Source organism: Megalobrama amblycephala, linkage group LG1, assembly GCF_018812025.1.
Source record: "Megalobrama amblycephala isolate DHTTF-2021 linkage group LG1, ASM1881202v1, whole genome shotgun sequence".
In the NCBI taxonomy this organism is placed as follows: Eukaryota; Metazoa; Chordata; class Actinopteri; order Cypriniformes; family Xenocyprididae; genus Megalobrama; species Megalobrama amblycephala.
The window spans coordinates 32,846,137-32,857,521 of record NC_063044.1 but is presented as its reverse complement, the minus strand read 5'-3'; the positions used below and the strand labels follow the sequence as shown (position 1 = coordinate 32,857,521).

General features: G+C 37.7%; 1 protein-coding gene and 1 pseudogene across 1 annotated transcript; both read right to left on the bottom strand.

Annotated features, from left to right (window-relative positions):
* Positions 1-1,384: 1,384 nt before the first annotated feature.
* On the bottom strand, positions 1,385-1,502 carry LOC125250761 (annotated as a pseudogene).
* A 503-nt stretch (positions 1,503-2,005) lies between these two features.
* LOC125268095 (GTPase IMAP family member 8-like) lies at positions 2,006-9,720 on the bottom strand. The gene is made up of 6 exons (XM_048190208.1): positions 9,454-9,720; positions 9,160-9,220; positions 6,805-7,446; positions 6,214-6,255; positions 4,580-5,176; positions 2,006-3,902 (listed from the first exon to the last, which is right to left on the bottom strand). Coding segments are annotated over exons 2-6 (2,508 nt in total). The 5' UTR covers positions 9,161-9,220; positions 9,454-9,720; the 3' UTR covers positions 2,006-2,676.
* Between the last annotated feature and the right edge of the window lie 1,665 nt (positions 9,721-11,385).

Sequence of the window (11,385 nt, the reverse complement as noted above, 5' to 3'; positions counted from 1 at the left end):
TTTGACCACTCAAATAGGAATTGTCCCCGGTTTCCATTTCAGAAATCAGGTCACCTTACTAAAAGCAAGTACAAATTCAGTTTTCGTCTCTGCCTGTTTCCTAATTTGCACACATCACATCTCCTTAATGGAGAAGAGTATCTTTCTTTTATATGCAATTTTTGTCCCTGCTGTTTACGTTTACAGACATAACTGACTGTGTTTATGTGAAACACAAATTCAGACAACTTCACTGCCTGGAAAATAGTGAAACCATGTCTTAGTTTTTCAAAAACTTAAAAAAAATCTTTAACATTATTTCTTTCTTGGAATTCCAAATCAATGATTGTATTACAAGTGAAAATCAACAACACTTTTTCTTTTTTTTTTTTTTTTCAGTATAGCCCACACTTTCCACACATAACTTGATCTTGACCTGTTTAGTCATCAGGCTTGTCAGTGTAGTGATGACAACAGGCACTGGCATCTTTCCTGACCTCTGGTTTCAGTATGGATCAGATCTTCCAAACTAACATAGTAGAATGTACTGAAATGCCTGACTTCCACAACAATCTATATTCTTCATCTCTGCCATCACCATCAGTGCTTCTATTCTCCTTAATCTTCAAATTCTTCCTTTCATACTACTACATTATTTTCTGATGCACTGCCGTCACTATCATTAATATTTCCTTGAAAAGGTATAGCTTTTACTCTCTATCTTCTATAAAACTTACTAACATCAACCTAAAACAGGCAAAAAGGCTATTTACAGAATTCCATCAAAGGAATGTGATAGGAGGACAACAAGACCTGGAGGAGAAATGTTTGAGGCACAAGCAGAACAGGTATTGTCACACAAATGAGAAGATAAACACTACAAGAGTTAAATGAGGATCTAAATACAGCATTTATTGAATAACCCATTCCAAAATCATGAATGAATGAGGCATTTATATAGCGCTTTCCTATGTACTACTGTACACCCAAAGCGCTTTACAATCATAGCAGGGGTCTCTCCTCATCCACCACCACTGTGCAGCATCCACTTGGATGATGCGACGGCAGCCACAGTACAACGGCGCCAGTGCGCTCACCACACACCAGCTGAAGGTGGAGAGGAGAGAGAGTGAAAGAGCCAATTCAATGAATGGGGATTATTAGGCGGCCGTGATTGGTAAGGGCCTATGGAGGGAATTTGGCTAGGACACCGGGGGTTACACCCCTATTCTTTACGAGAAGTGCCATAGGATTTTTAATGACCACAGAGAATCAAGACCTCAGTTTAACATCTCATCCGAAGGACGGTGCTTGTTACAGTACAGTGTCCCCGTCACTATACTGGGGCGTTAGGACCCACACAGACCACAGGATGATCACCCCCTGCTGGCCTCACTAACACCTCTTCCAGCAGCTACCTGGTTTTCCCAGGAGGTCTCCCATCCAGGTACTAACCAGGCTCAGCCCTGCTTTGCTTCAGTGGGCAACCAGTCTTGGGCTTACAGGGTGATATGGCTGCTGGTAATCATAATCAATACAGGCAAAGGGTCAAAACTCAACAATCCAAAGAAGCAATCAGATAGGAAAAACAGGCAAATAGGGTAATCCAAGAGAGAGGCAAAGAGTCCAGAAAACAAGATATATGAAGATGCTGAGAGATGCAGTATAACAGAGAAAAAACAAAACCTTGCCATGAATGATAGTGTGAACCAGGCTTTATAGACAGAGTACCTCAGGGATGACACCAGAGCATCTTCACGTCATGCCCGCTACGCCAGAGGCTCTTCATGTCATGGCTGCCATGCCAGAGCCTGTCCTGTTCCATGGCCCATGGTCTTGCCCACTGCTCCATGGCCCAGGTCCACCATTGATCCATGGTTTGCCACTACACCACAACCAAGGCCAATCACTGTCACCTGATCCAGGTCCTGTTCCCTTTCACAGGCCTGGCCCACCATCCCACCCCCTGTACCCAAAACCATGTAAGCAGTACATACAGTATTGAATGAAAATGTCTTTGAAACATCAGTGTATTAGTCAAATATTGAATTTATTTAACTTCAGCTGTGGTAAAGTATGCAAACACAGTGCGATCATCAGAGCTTGAGTTGAAGCTGCTTCATCGAGCCCCTCCACTTTGTTTCCTGTACCCTGCTGTTTGTGAGTTAATATAAATAAATACAAATTTGTTAAAGTTTCAAGTCAAGCCATATCTTTGTTTTTGTATTTAGTTCACATTTGTTAAATAAAGCTGCACTTGGATTCACTTTCAAACTTGCCTTCAGTGGACTTGTGACACACAGGAAGTTGTTAGTACCATAAGGAAATAATGACTAAGTCTCAAAATTAACTTTAATTAGCATCCTTACATAAACAGATTTAAAAAAAAAAAAAAAAAAAAAAAAAAATCCAACAGTTTTAGGTCTTCTTTTCTGATTAATTTGTCACCATGATTGACTGTACTTAAGAAACAGGATCTGAAATTGGAAATTATCTTATGTTTAATTAATCATATACAATGAGAAACATTGGTATTTTGTATTGCTGTAAATATAAAGTTCTGCTTTCACTGGGAATCAGATCCTAAATCTGAGAAGACAAAAAATAAGGAAATGAAATATTTCTAATAATAATTCTAAATGGATTTTAAAAACAGCACAATGGAAAAAGAATGGTTTTGGAAATTGGGCATTGAATTCACTCTTCATTCTTTGATTTTGTGGTTGATGTTTTTCTGATAATCCAATGCACAATGTCTTCAACAGAACCAACAGCTCCTCCAGCAACTCCCCCAAGAACAGGAACATACTGACTCCAGTCTCGAGCTCGTTTTGATCTAAATGGAACTTTTTCTTCAGCTTCTTTTAAAGCTTTAGCCACTTCTTTCTCAAGTTTTTCACGATATTCACACTCTGCTTGTTCTCTTGTTTCATGTTGAATTTTCTCCTGGAGTTTTTGTTTTTCTTTCTCATGTTTTTCTTTCAAATAATTTATGAAGTTCTGTTGTTGTTCTCCTAAAGCCTTTTCTTTTCTTTCATTCTCCTCTTCAAACAGTTTCTGCTGCTCCTCCAGTTTTCGCTGCAGCTCTTTTCGTACAATCTCATCTGTTTCTTTCTTAATCTCCTCTTCTTTCTTTTTAAACTCCTCTTCTCTTTTTCTCAGTTTATTCTGCATCTCTTGTCTTTCTCTCTCATTTGTTTTCTTTATTTGCTCCAATTCTTCATTATATTTGGCTCTCAGCTCTTCTTCTTTTCTCTTGTTCTCTTTTTTTTTCTCTTTTATGATTCTCTCGTGTTGTTCTTTGATGTTTTTCTCCACCTGCTGGAACATCTCACTGGTGTAGAAACTCCCTCCATTTGCTGTCACCAAACAGTCAATCTTATCCAGCAGCTCAGAAACCTGTTTTCGAACTTTAGTCTCATTATTGAACACATGGTATCTCTTTCCACACTGCTGGATGAGGTATTGTAAGCTATCTTCACCGTCAATAAAATCTTCAATTGTTGTTTCTCCAAGTCCATCTCCTCTGGTGAAAAGCACCATGGTGTACATTCTGGATTTGTCTCCAAAAGTCTCCTGGATCATCTTCACGGCATCTTTCTCCTCTTGAGTGAATCGTCCCAGTTGAATCACCAGCAGAAACACATGTGGTCCAGGTGCCGCCATTGAGACACACTTCACAATCTCCTTCCTGGTCTCAACATTATCGACTCCAGTATCAAACAGTCCTGGAGTGTCAATCACAGTTATTTGTCTTCTGTCGAACTCTGTCGTTTCTTTCCGACACTCTTTGGTCACTGAGCGCGAAGTCAGTAATGATTTAAAAGCTTTTTTCCCCAGTATGGTGTTTCCTGATGCACTTTTCCCAACACCCGTCTTTCCCAGCAACACAATCCTCACACCAACATCACTGTGTGTTACACCTGCAAACAGCAAGAGAAGAACAATTATTACAATGAAATATTTATCTTTTTTTCTCTCTCTCTTTTTTTTAATCCATTTATTATTTTGCAGTTTGTGTCCAATTTGAAGGGAATCAGTATTGTCTCCTGATCATTATGACAAGAGAATCACAGCAGATGTGTTTCTATGTCACATATGCTATTGGTTAGAGCAAATATGACACTTGAGAGTTTAATTTGTCCCACTTTATATTAAGTGGCCTTAACTACTATGTACTTACATCAAAAAATAAGTACAATGTACTTATTGGGTTCATATTGAATTGCAAAACAAATTTGCAGCTATTGAGGTGGGATACGGGTAAGGTTAGAGAAAGCTTTGGTGGTATGGGTAGGTTTAAGGGTAGGGGTAAGGGTTAAGGGATGGGTCAAGAGTGTAATTATAAATGTAATTACAGAAATTAATTACAGATGTAATTACATGCAGGTGTTTTTAAAATATAACTACAATGTAAAAACATGTATGTACACAATAAGTGCATTGTATCGAATGATTAATTTAAATGTAAGTACACAGTAGTTAAGGCCACTTAACATAAAGTGGGTCCTTTTAATTGTCAAACAAGTAGTGAATTGTATATAATTTAACATAAATTGTTATAATTTAAACATGAGCACACACTTTTTTGATCTCATACCTGTTGTTAATTGAGCTTTTCTCAGCTGCTCTATTTCAGCTCTGTGTTTGTTTCTCTCCAGTTCTAATTGAGCCTGAAGGTACATGAAGGTTGAGTAGTAACTTTCTTTGTTCTCCTCTACCATTTTCTCCACATCCTGCAGTAGAGCTGGAACCTGTGAGCTGTTCCCCAGAACAAAACAGTGACCTCCAAACGTCTGAATAGGCATGTCACTAGATGCAGGAGCAACTAAATTAATTTGACTAAGGTTCTCATCTAGGATTCTGATAAACATGAGGTATTTGTTGATTCTTGAGCCGAATATCCTCTGGATTTCCTCTATTTCTGCTTTGTCTTCGTCAGTCAGTGGAGCATCAGGAATAATGAGGAGGAAAACATGAACTCCAGGATCACAGAGAGACACACAGCAATAAGTCTGACGCATCACTTCCTTCTCCGAGAGCCGACTGAGAGCTGGAAGCTCCACCAGACTGATCAGACGTCTATGTACAGCCATGTCTCTCTTCTTCTCTCTTATAAGATTTGATACAGAGTTCCTCAGTGTTTCATTACTTCCGCACAGCACCAAGTTCAGCTTTCTGGTGAAATTTATGCTTCCTTAAACAACAACAAAACCGCTATAGTAAATTACTAGAGTATATTTAGATATTATTTCTTAGGTAACACTTTAGAATGGGGAACAATTATCACTTTTAACTAGTTTCTTATTAGCCTGCAAATTGGCTGTACATTGGTACTTATATAGGACATATTAATGCCTTATTCTTCATGACCATATTCTACATTCCATAATCCTACCCAATACCTGAACTTAAAGCATTAGTTCACTTTCAAATTCAAATTTTCCTGATAATTTACTCACCCCCATGTCATCCAAGATGTCCATGTATTTCTTTCTTCAGTCGAAAAGAAATTAAGGTTTTTGATGAAAACATTCCAGGATTTTAGTTTCTCAATGGACTTGGACTCAATGGAAGGCCTTCAAATGGTTGAAGGTCAAAATTACAGTTTCAGTGCAGCTTCAAAGCGTTCTACACAATCCCAGACGAGGAATAAGGGTCTTATCTAGATAAACCCTCAATAAATATATCATTAAAAATGATATATTTTATAATTATATTTTAACCATAAATGCTCATCTTGAACTAGCTCTCTTCTAAGACCCTTATTCCTTGTCTGGGATCGTTTAAAACCTTTTGAAGTTGCACTGAAACTAATTTTGACCTTCAGCCGTTTGTGCTCCATTGAAGTCCACTATATGGAGAAAAATCCTGGAATGTTTCAATCAAAAAACCTTCATTTCTTGAAAAAAAGGCAACCCTTTTCAAGATTGCACTTTCTTCAGCTTCATACACGTTGATCATAGACGTTGATCCATTCACTGCCATTATAAAGCTTGGATGCGTCAGGATATTTATCAATATATCTCCGATTGTGTTCATCAGAAAGAAAAAAATCATATAGGATATACCCAGGATTGCTTGAGGGTGAGTAAAGCTTAGGCTACTTTTTAAATCATAGATAACAGAAAATTCATAGCTAATGGTGAATGTGTTCCCCATACTAAAGTGCTACCATTTCTTATTAATGTTCAATCAAATGAAAATCTGTCTGTAATCAGTTTAGAAACTTACTCTTTAGGCTGTCATGAACAGGACTTTTCTCTCTAATATTCACTATATTAAAAAGAAAGATTATATATGTTATGTCAAAATCATGGTACAGCTTTAATTTCATTAATATATAAACACAAATTCACTCATGAACTTGGTCTATCAACAATTAATACATGATACACACTGATATGAAACAAATGATTCACAAAAGCTTAAAGCACGTTTCAAAAGTGCTATTGAAATCTACTCTGTGAATGTGTGAACTTACTACATGTTACTGTTGGCAGCTGTACCTTTTTTCAACTTATTATTTTGTCTGGGGTAAAGAGGGCAGTAGGTCACATGATATAAATCATGCATGTAATTATGTATAACCTTTGTCTGTTAGACACATTAGGTAAGGAGTGTTTCTGAAATGGCAGTTGAATTCTGCTTCTACAGTGCATCTAATTTCTATCAGTACAATACTACTATCAATAAAATAGCAAAAGTCAATTTCAATGTTATATCTGCCCCTGATGTTCAACCTGGTGTCAGAATATTGTTCAGTATTGTACTGAAGAACACAGTTTAATAATAAGTACCTATTTATTGTTTGAGTGTCCTTACCATCAGAATCTTCCTTTTTTGATGTAAATGAACCTTCAGATCTTCTCAGCTCATTCACAAATCTTCCTCCTCCTATATTCTCATAGATGTCACATATTAGAAATGGTTCATGTTCTTCCTTGAGTATATTCTCTATACATCTGAATATCTCAGAATGCCATACAGGTTGCCCTTCTTCGATATGCATATGTCCTCCTCCACACTCTGCAGTTAATTGTTCAATTAATTTATTAACTTTCAGAGGTGGCCCATTAACACCATGTGCTTCATCATCAGTTGTGAGCAAAATGGTGTATTTAATTGCCACTTCGCTGAATTCTTTCAGCACTTGTTTCACTCTTCTCATGTCCTTCTCAGTGAAGTCATTGTCCTGCAGTACGAGTATGAACGCATGAGGTCCTGGAGCAGACAGATTCACACATTCTTTCAGTGTTTGTTCTATCTGATGATCTGAGATGTTTGTCTGGAGCAGCTGAGGACTGTTGATGATGCTCACATATCTGTCCTTCAATCTTCCTCCGACTCTCTCTACAACATCTGGAGGAGCTTTACTGTCAAACGCTGCTCGTCCCAACAGGAAGTTTCCCACTCGACTGTTTTTTGACACACTCTTCCCCAGCAGAACAATCCTTAAATCACTCACTGAAACACAACAATCACTTGCCTTTCAACATTTAAAAACAAGTATACATTTTTATTGTCCTTCATCTGTGGCTTTTCAGATTTTATAACATGTTATCTCCTATATGCCACTCTTTTTCCTATTGTACAAATTCACAATAACAAGAAAACAATAAGTAAATTACATATGGAGTATTTTTTTTCTCTTGTCCAAAATTGTTTTCTTTATCCCAGTGATGTAATGAAGATGCTACGCACCATATGACAAGTAAAATATTCAGTTTTTGTTCTACCCACTTAATTGACATAAGTGTGTGTAGTCCATTTTATAGAGACTGTGTCTATTCCCCAAATAGTGAGGTCAAACAATAAATTAGAGCCCTGCGCGGGACTGATTTCCTTAACCCGCACCCGCCCGCTCCCGCTGAATATCTGACCAGGAACGCCCGCTCCCGCAACCCGCATGTTCAACTCCCGCCCGCGCCCGCAAAGTTTGTGTCCAAACCCGCCCGCTCCCGCGGACTTTCTCTCAGAGCTTGTAAAAAAAGGCCTAAACAAATACTCTCAGACTAAATTCGTTCAAGTTAACATCCAGAATAACAGACTTTAAACATGATTGTGTTTAAATAAGATGAAGTACAAAACCAAAGCACCACACGTGATAAAAAACATTGGGTATTTTTTTATTAGCGTTATAAAACATTAACCGTTAACAAAACCACAACTAGCGGCACCTCAGTTTTTAAACGGCTACTGCATACACACTCACCGAACGATTAACTAAACAAGCAGTTTAAATAACAGTTTAAGTAAATAAGCCAAAGCACAATACGAAATAACTTTTACTTATTAAATAAACACATAATATACTTTAAACAAATTAAATACAAAACGAAATAAATAAAATAAATAGAATGCCTTGCTTAACAGGCTATTGCAAAGAAAATAAATAATACTAATAAATAAATAAAAATAACGTAGCCTACTTAAACAAATGAATGATCATTGGGATTTGCATTGCTTACTCCATATTACTATGAAGGGAAAGTATATTGCTGACTGACTGCGGTCGCAGACTTGTGCGTCTTTCTTCCATGATCCGCCCACACACACTGAATGCCCTCTCACTCTGACGGTGCACTAGAAGATCATGCGAGAATGCTCAAAATAAAACGCGCGAATTTTAAGAATTGTTTCCAAGTGTCTTTGTCTTGCTTTGCTTTTGTCAAGTAAAGAGCCGCTTTAATTTTCTTCTCAACTTCATTTGTCTCCGTTTCTATTACACGCCAAATCCCACCGTTTCCCGCGGGTCTCCCGCAAAGTTTTCTGACCGCCCACTCCCGCCCGCGCCCGCAGCAAAGGTAAAACCGCCCGCTCCCGCGAGATTTGCGTTGGGTCCCGCGGGTCCCGCGGGAGCCCAAACCCAATGCAGCCCTCTACAATAAATCCACGATAGGATAAAAATAAATAAATAAAAAATTGTCTGATTGCGATTACACCAAAAATTATTAAAATGAGTGAACAAAAACAATTTTTATCTTGGGCTCCTAAATATTAGATTGCTCAGACCTAAATGCCTGTTCACACCAAGAACGATAACTATAAAGTTATAAAAATGGTTCTAAATAGCACTGTCCACACCACAGCAAGTTCAGAATGGTCGGTATTAGTAGCCAAATTCGCTGTGAGTGAAAAGGGTAATTTCAACCCCTGATTATTGTACTAAAAACTCACTGTTTAGAAGTTGATGGTTGTCTTTACTTGTGTAGAATCCTGCTGAACTTCACTGATTTTCCTGTTAGATACGTATAAGAAAAACATCTCAGACAAACAACTTCAGTTTTCTACACAGTAAACTGCTGAATATTGCTTAAATCTTCAGAAATGTATTGTAATATGAGCCAAGTCAGTCACTGGTATGATATTAAGTTATTTCCTCCCTTGATACAAGCCCTTTATTTTTTTAAACAAAAATCGTATTATATAAGCTTCTATATTCCAAAGAAATAACAGTATGAACAGACTCACAAGGTTTCCTGGATGATCTGCTCCAGTCATTAGTTTTCAAACAAAAGTCAGTGTGTTGCAGCCTTCTTTGCATTAATATAACTGCATTTTCTTCCGTCTTCATTACAGTAAAAACTCAGAAACTGGTTGGACTTGATATGTGGTATACATTCCACAGAGCTCCCTGCGCTATCATAGTACCAGAGTAATGTGTTCTGTCAATGTACTCTAAAAAAAAATGCACACACCCACACGGAAAAAAAAAACGTCGGTAAAAGATTTAGTGGTGCTCATGTGATATGGTTAAAAATGGCTTAAATGTTTAAACTGGCAAGACGTGTAAATGATAAACTGTAGTAGCAATGTACTGTGGCAACTTGAAACGCAAGCGAAAGCTCAGCATGCAGCTTACTTGTTCAGAGTAATGAGGTGATGTGAAATATATATAAATATAATATACTGTAAATAGTTACCGGTCTTCTGGAAAAGAAAGGTTGGGAACCACAATCTCATCACATAACCACACTAAATGATGAAAATACATTTATCAATGTTTCTTTGCTTGTTCATGGAGAGGTGGTATTAACATTAAGTGACATGGCATCTTATGTACAGAAGCCATCGGCATGTGTCGCTATAATTAGTGACACATCCGGCACATCCAGTTTTCATTTGCATGTGCTACTAAAAATGTGACAGTGGATTGCATCTTGTGCCACTGACATTTGCTGTCTGCCGGAGCATTATGTTGTAGATGGTGTAACCCACATAGCAAGTGATCTTTGCCTGAATGTGTTTAATACATACATTTGCCTAATCAGCGTTCCAGTGCACACAAAAAGCTTGCCACAGGGCACTGGCAGAGGTAATGATTATGAATGCATCTGGGAAAAATTGCTTTAAGTCATATACACCTAGGATGGCTTGAGGGTGAGTAAAGCTTGGGGTAATTTTCATTTGAAAGTTAACTAATCCTTTAACAGTGTGTTTCTGATACACATTTGTTTTTTTCCTAGTTTCTCAATATGTTCGAGTTCTTTTGCCTTACTGCTGCTGTTGTCATTACATGATGATGTTGACAATGACTGGTCATTTAAAGTAGCAGCAGCACTACTAATTGAAGAAAAGCTAGTGTTAATTGAATTTTTCATTTTAATTACAAACCTGTCCATTTATAAGCGAAATGCAAAAATGAATTGACTTTACAGCAGTGGTTTGATAACCACTCCCACCACCGCACTGAAAAGGCTGGCACTCTATCTATGTCCATAAAAAGCATATGGATATTACAATCCGAGTGATTCACCAATCAGAGAGGTTCCCGAATTTCAATCGATTTATTGATTGGACTACATTTAGGGTGTGCTCAACAAAATTGAAATTCTGTCTTAATGACCATAACCACACATAATTAATAACTATACAAGACCATTAATAAACGGTGAATTAGATTAAAAGAACAGTGTTTTTAGTCTTAAAATGTTAAATTACAATGCTGCTGATGAGAACTGATTGCAGTCTGATCTAGATATTTATGACAATTAGACAATTAGACAAGTCCTTCAACTACAATAATCTTGCACCCTCTTAATCATCTTAAGCATTCAAGGTCTCCTTGAATTCTTCTTCATTCTTCTGTTGTTTCGCTCCTTCACTCCTTCTTCAAGACTGTCCATTTTCCTACAAGGTCTTCGAGCTTGTTTACAGGATGAAAAGGAATGCGGGCCTTTTCCCAAAAAATGTTGATCTCCTTCATGGTCTGCACTGCTGCTTCATGCTTCACCATACCCTTTTTCCCCATTCGTTGAAGATATACTGAGAGAACATCACCAATGGACGGAAGCTTACAAAATGATAAAGACTCCTTCTTGCTTTCAAGCAAATATACTTCATCTTGGTTATGCAAAGTGGCCATCTGGTATCAGAAGCAGTCCTTTGCTAATATCACTAAAC

What these genes read in the sequence shown, in the direction of transcription:
- LOC125268095 (XM_048190208.1), bottom strand. An exon ending in AAAAAAGGAAGATTCTGATG is followed by an intron (nt 6,256 to 6,804) that starts GTAAGGACACTC and finishes TTTTTAATATAG; the next exon opens with TGAATATTAGAGAGAAAAGT. An exon ending in AAAAGCTCAATTAACAACAG is followed by an intron (nt 3,903 to 4,579) that starts GTATGAGATCAA and finishes TGCTGTTTGCAG; the next exon opens with GTGTAACACACAGTGATGTT.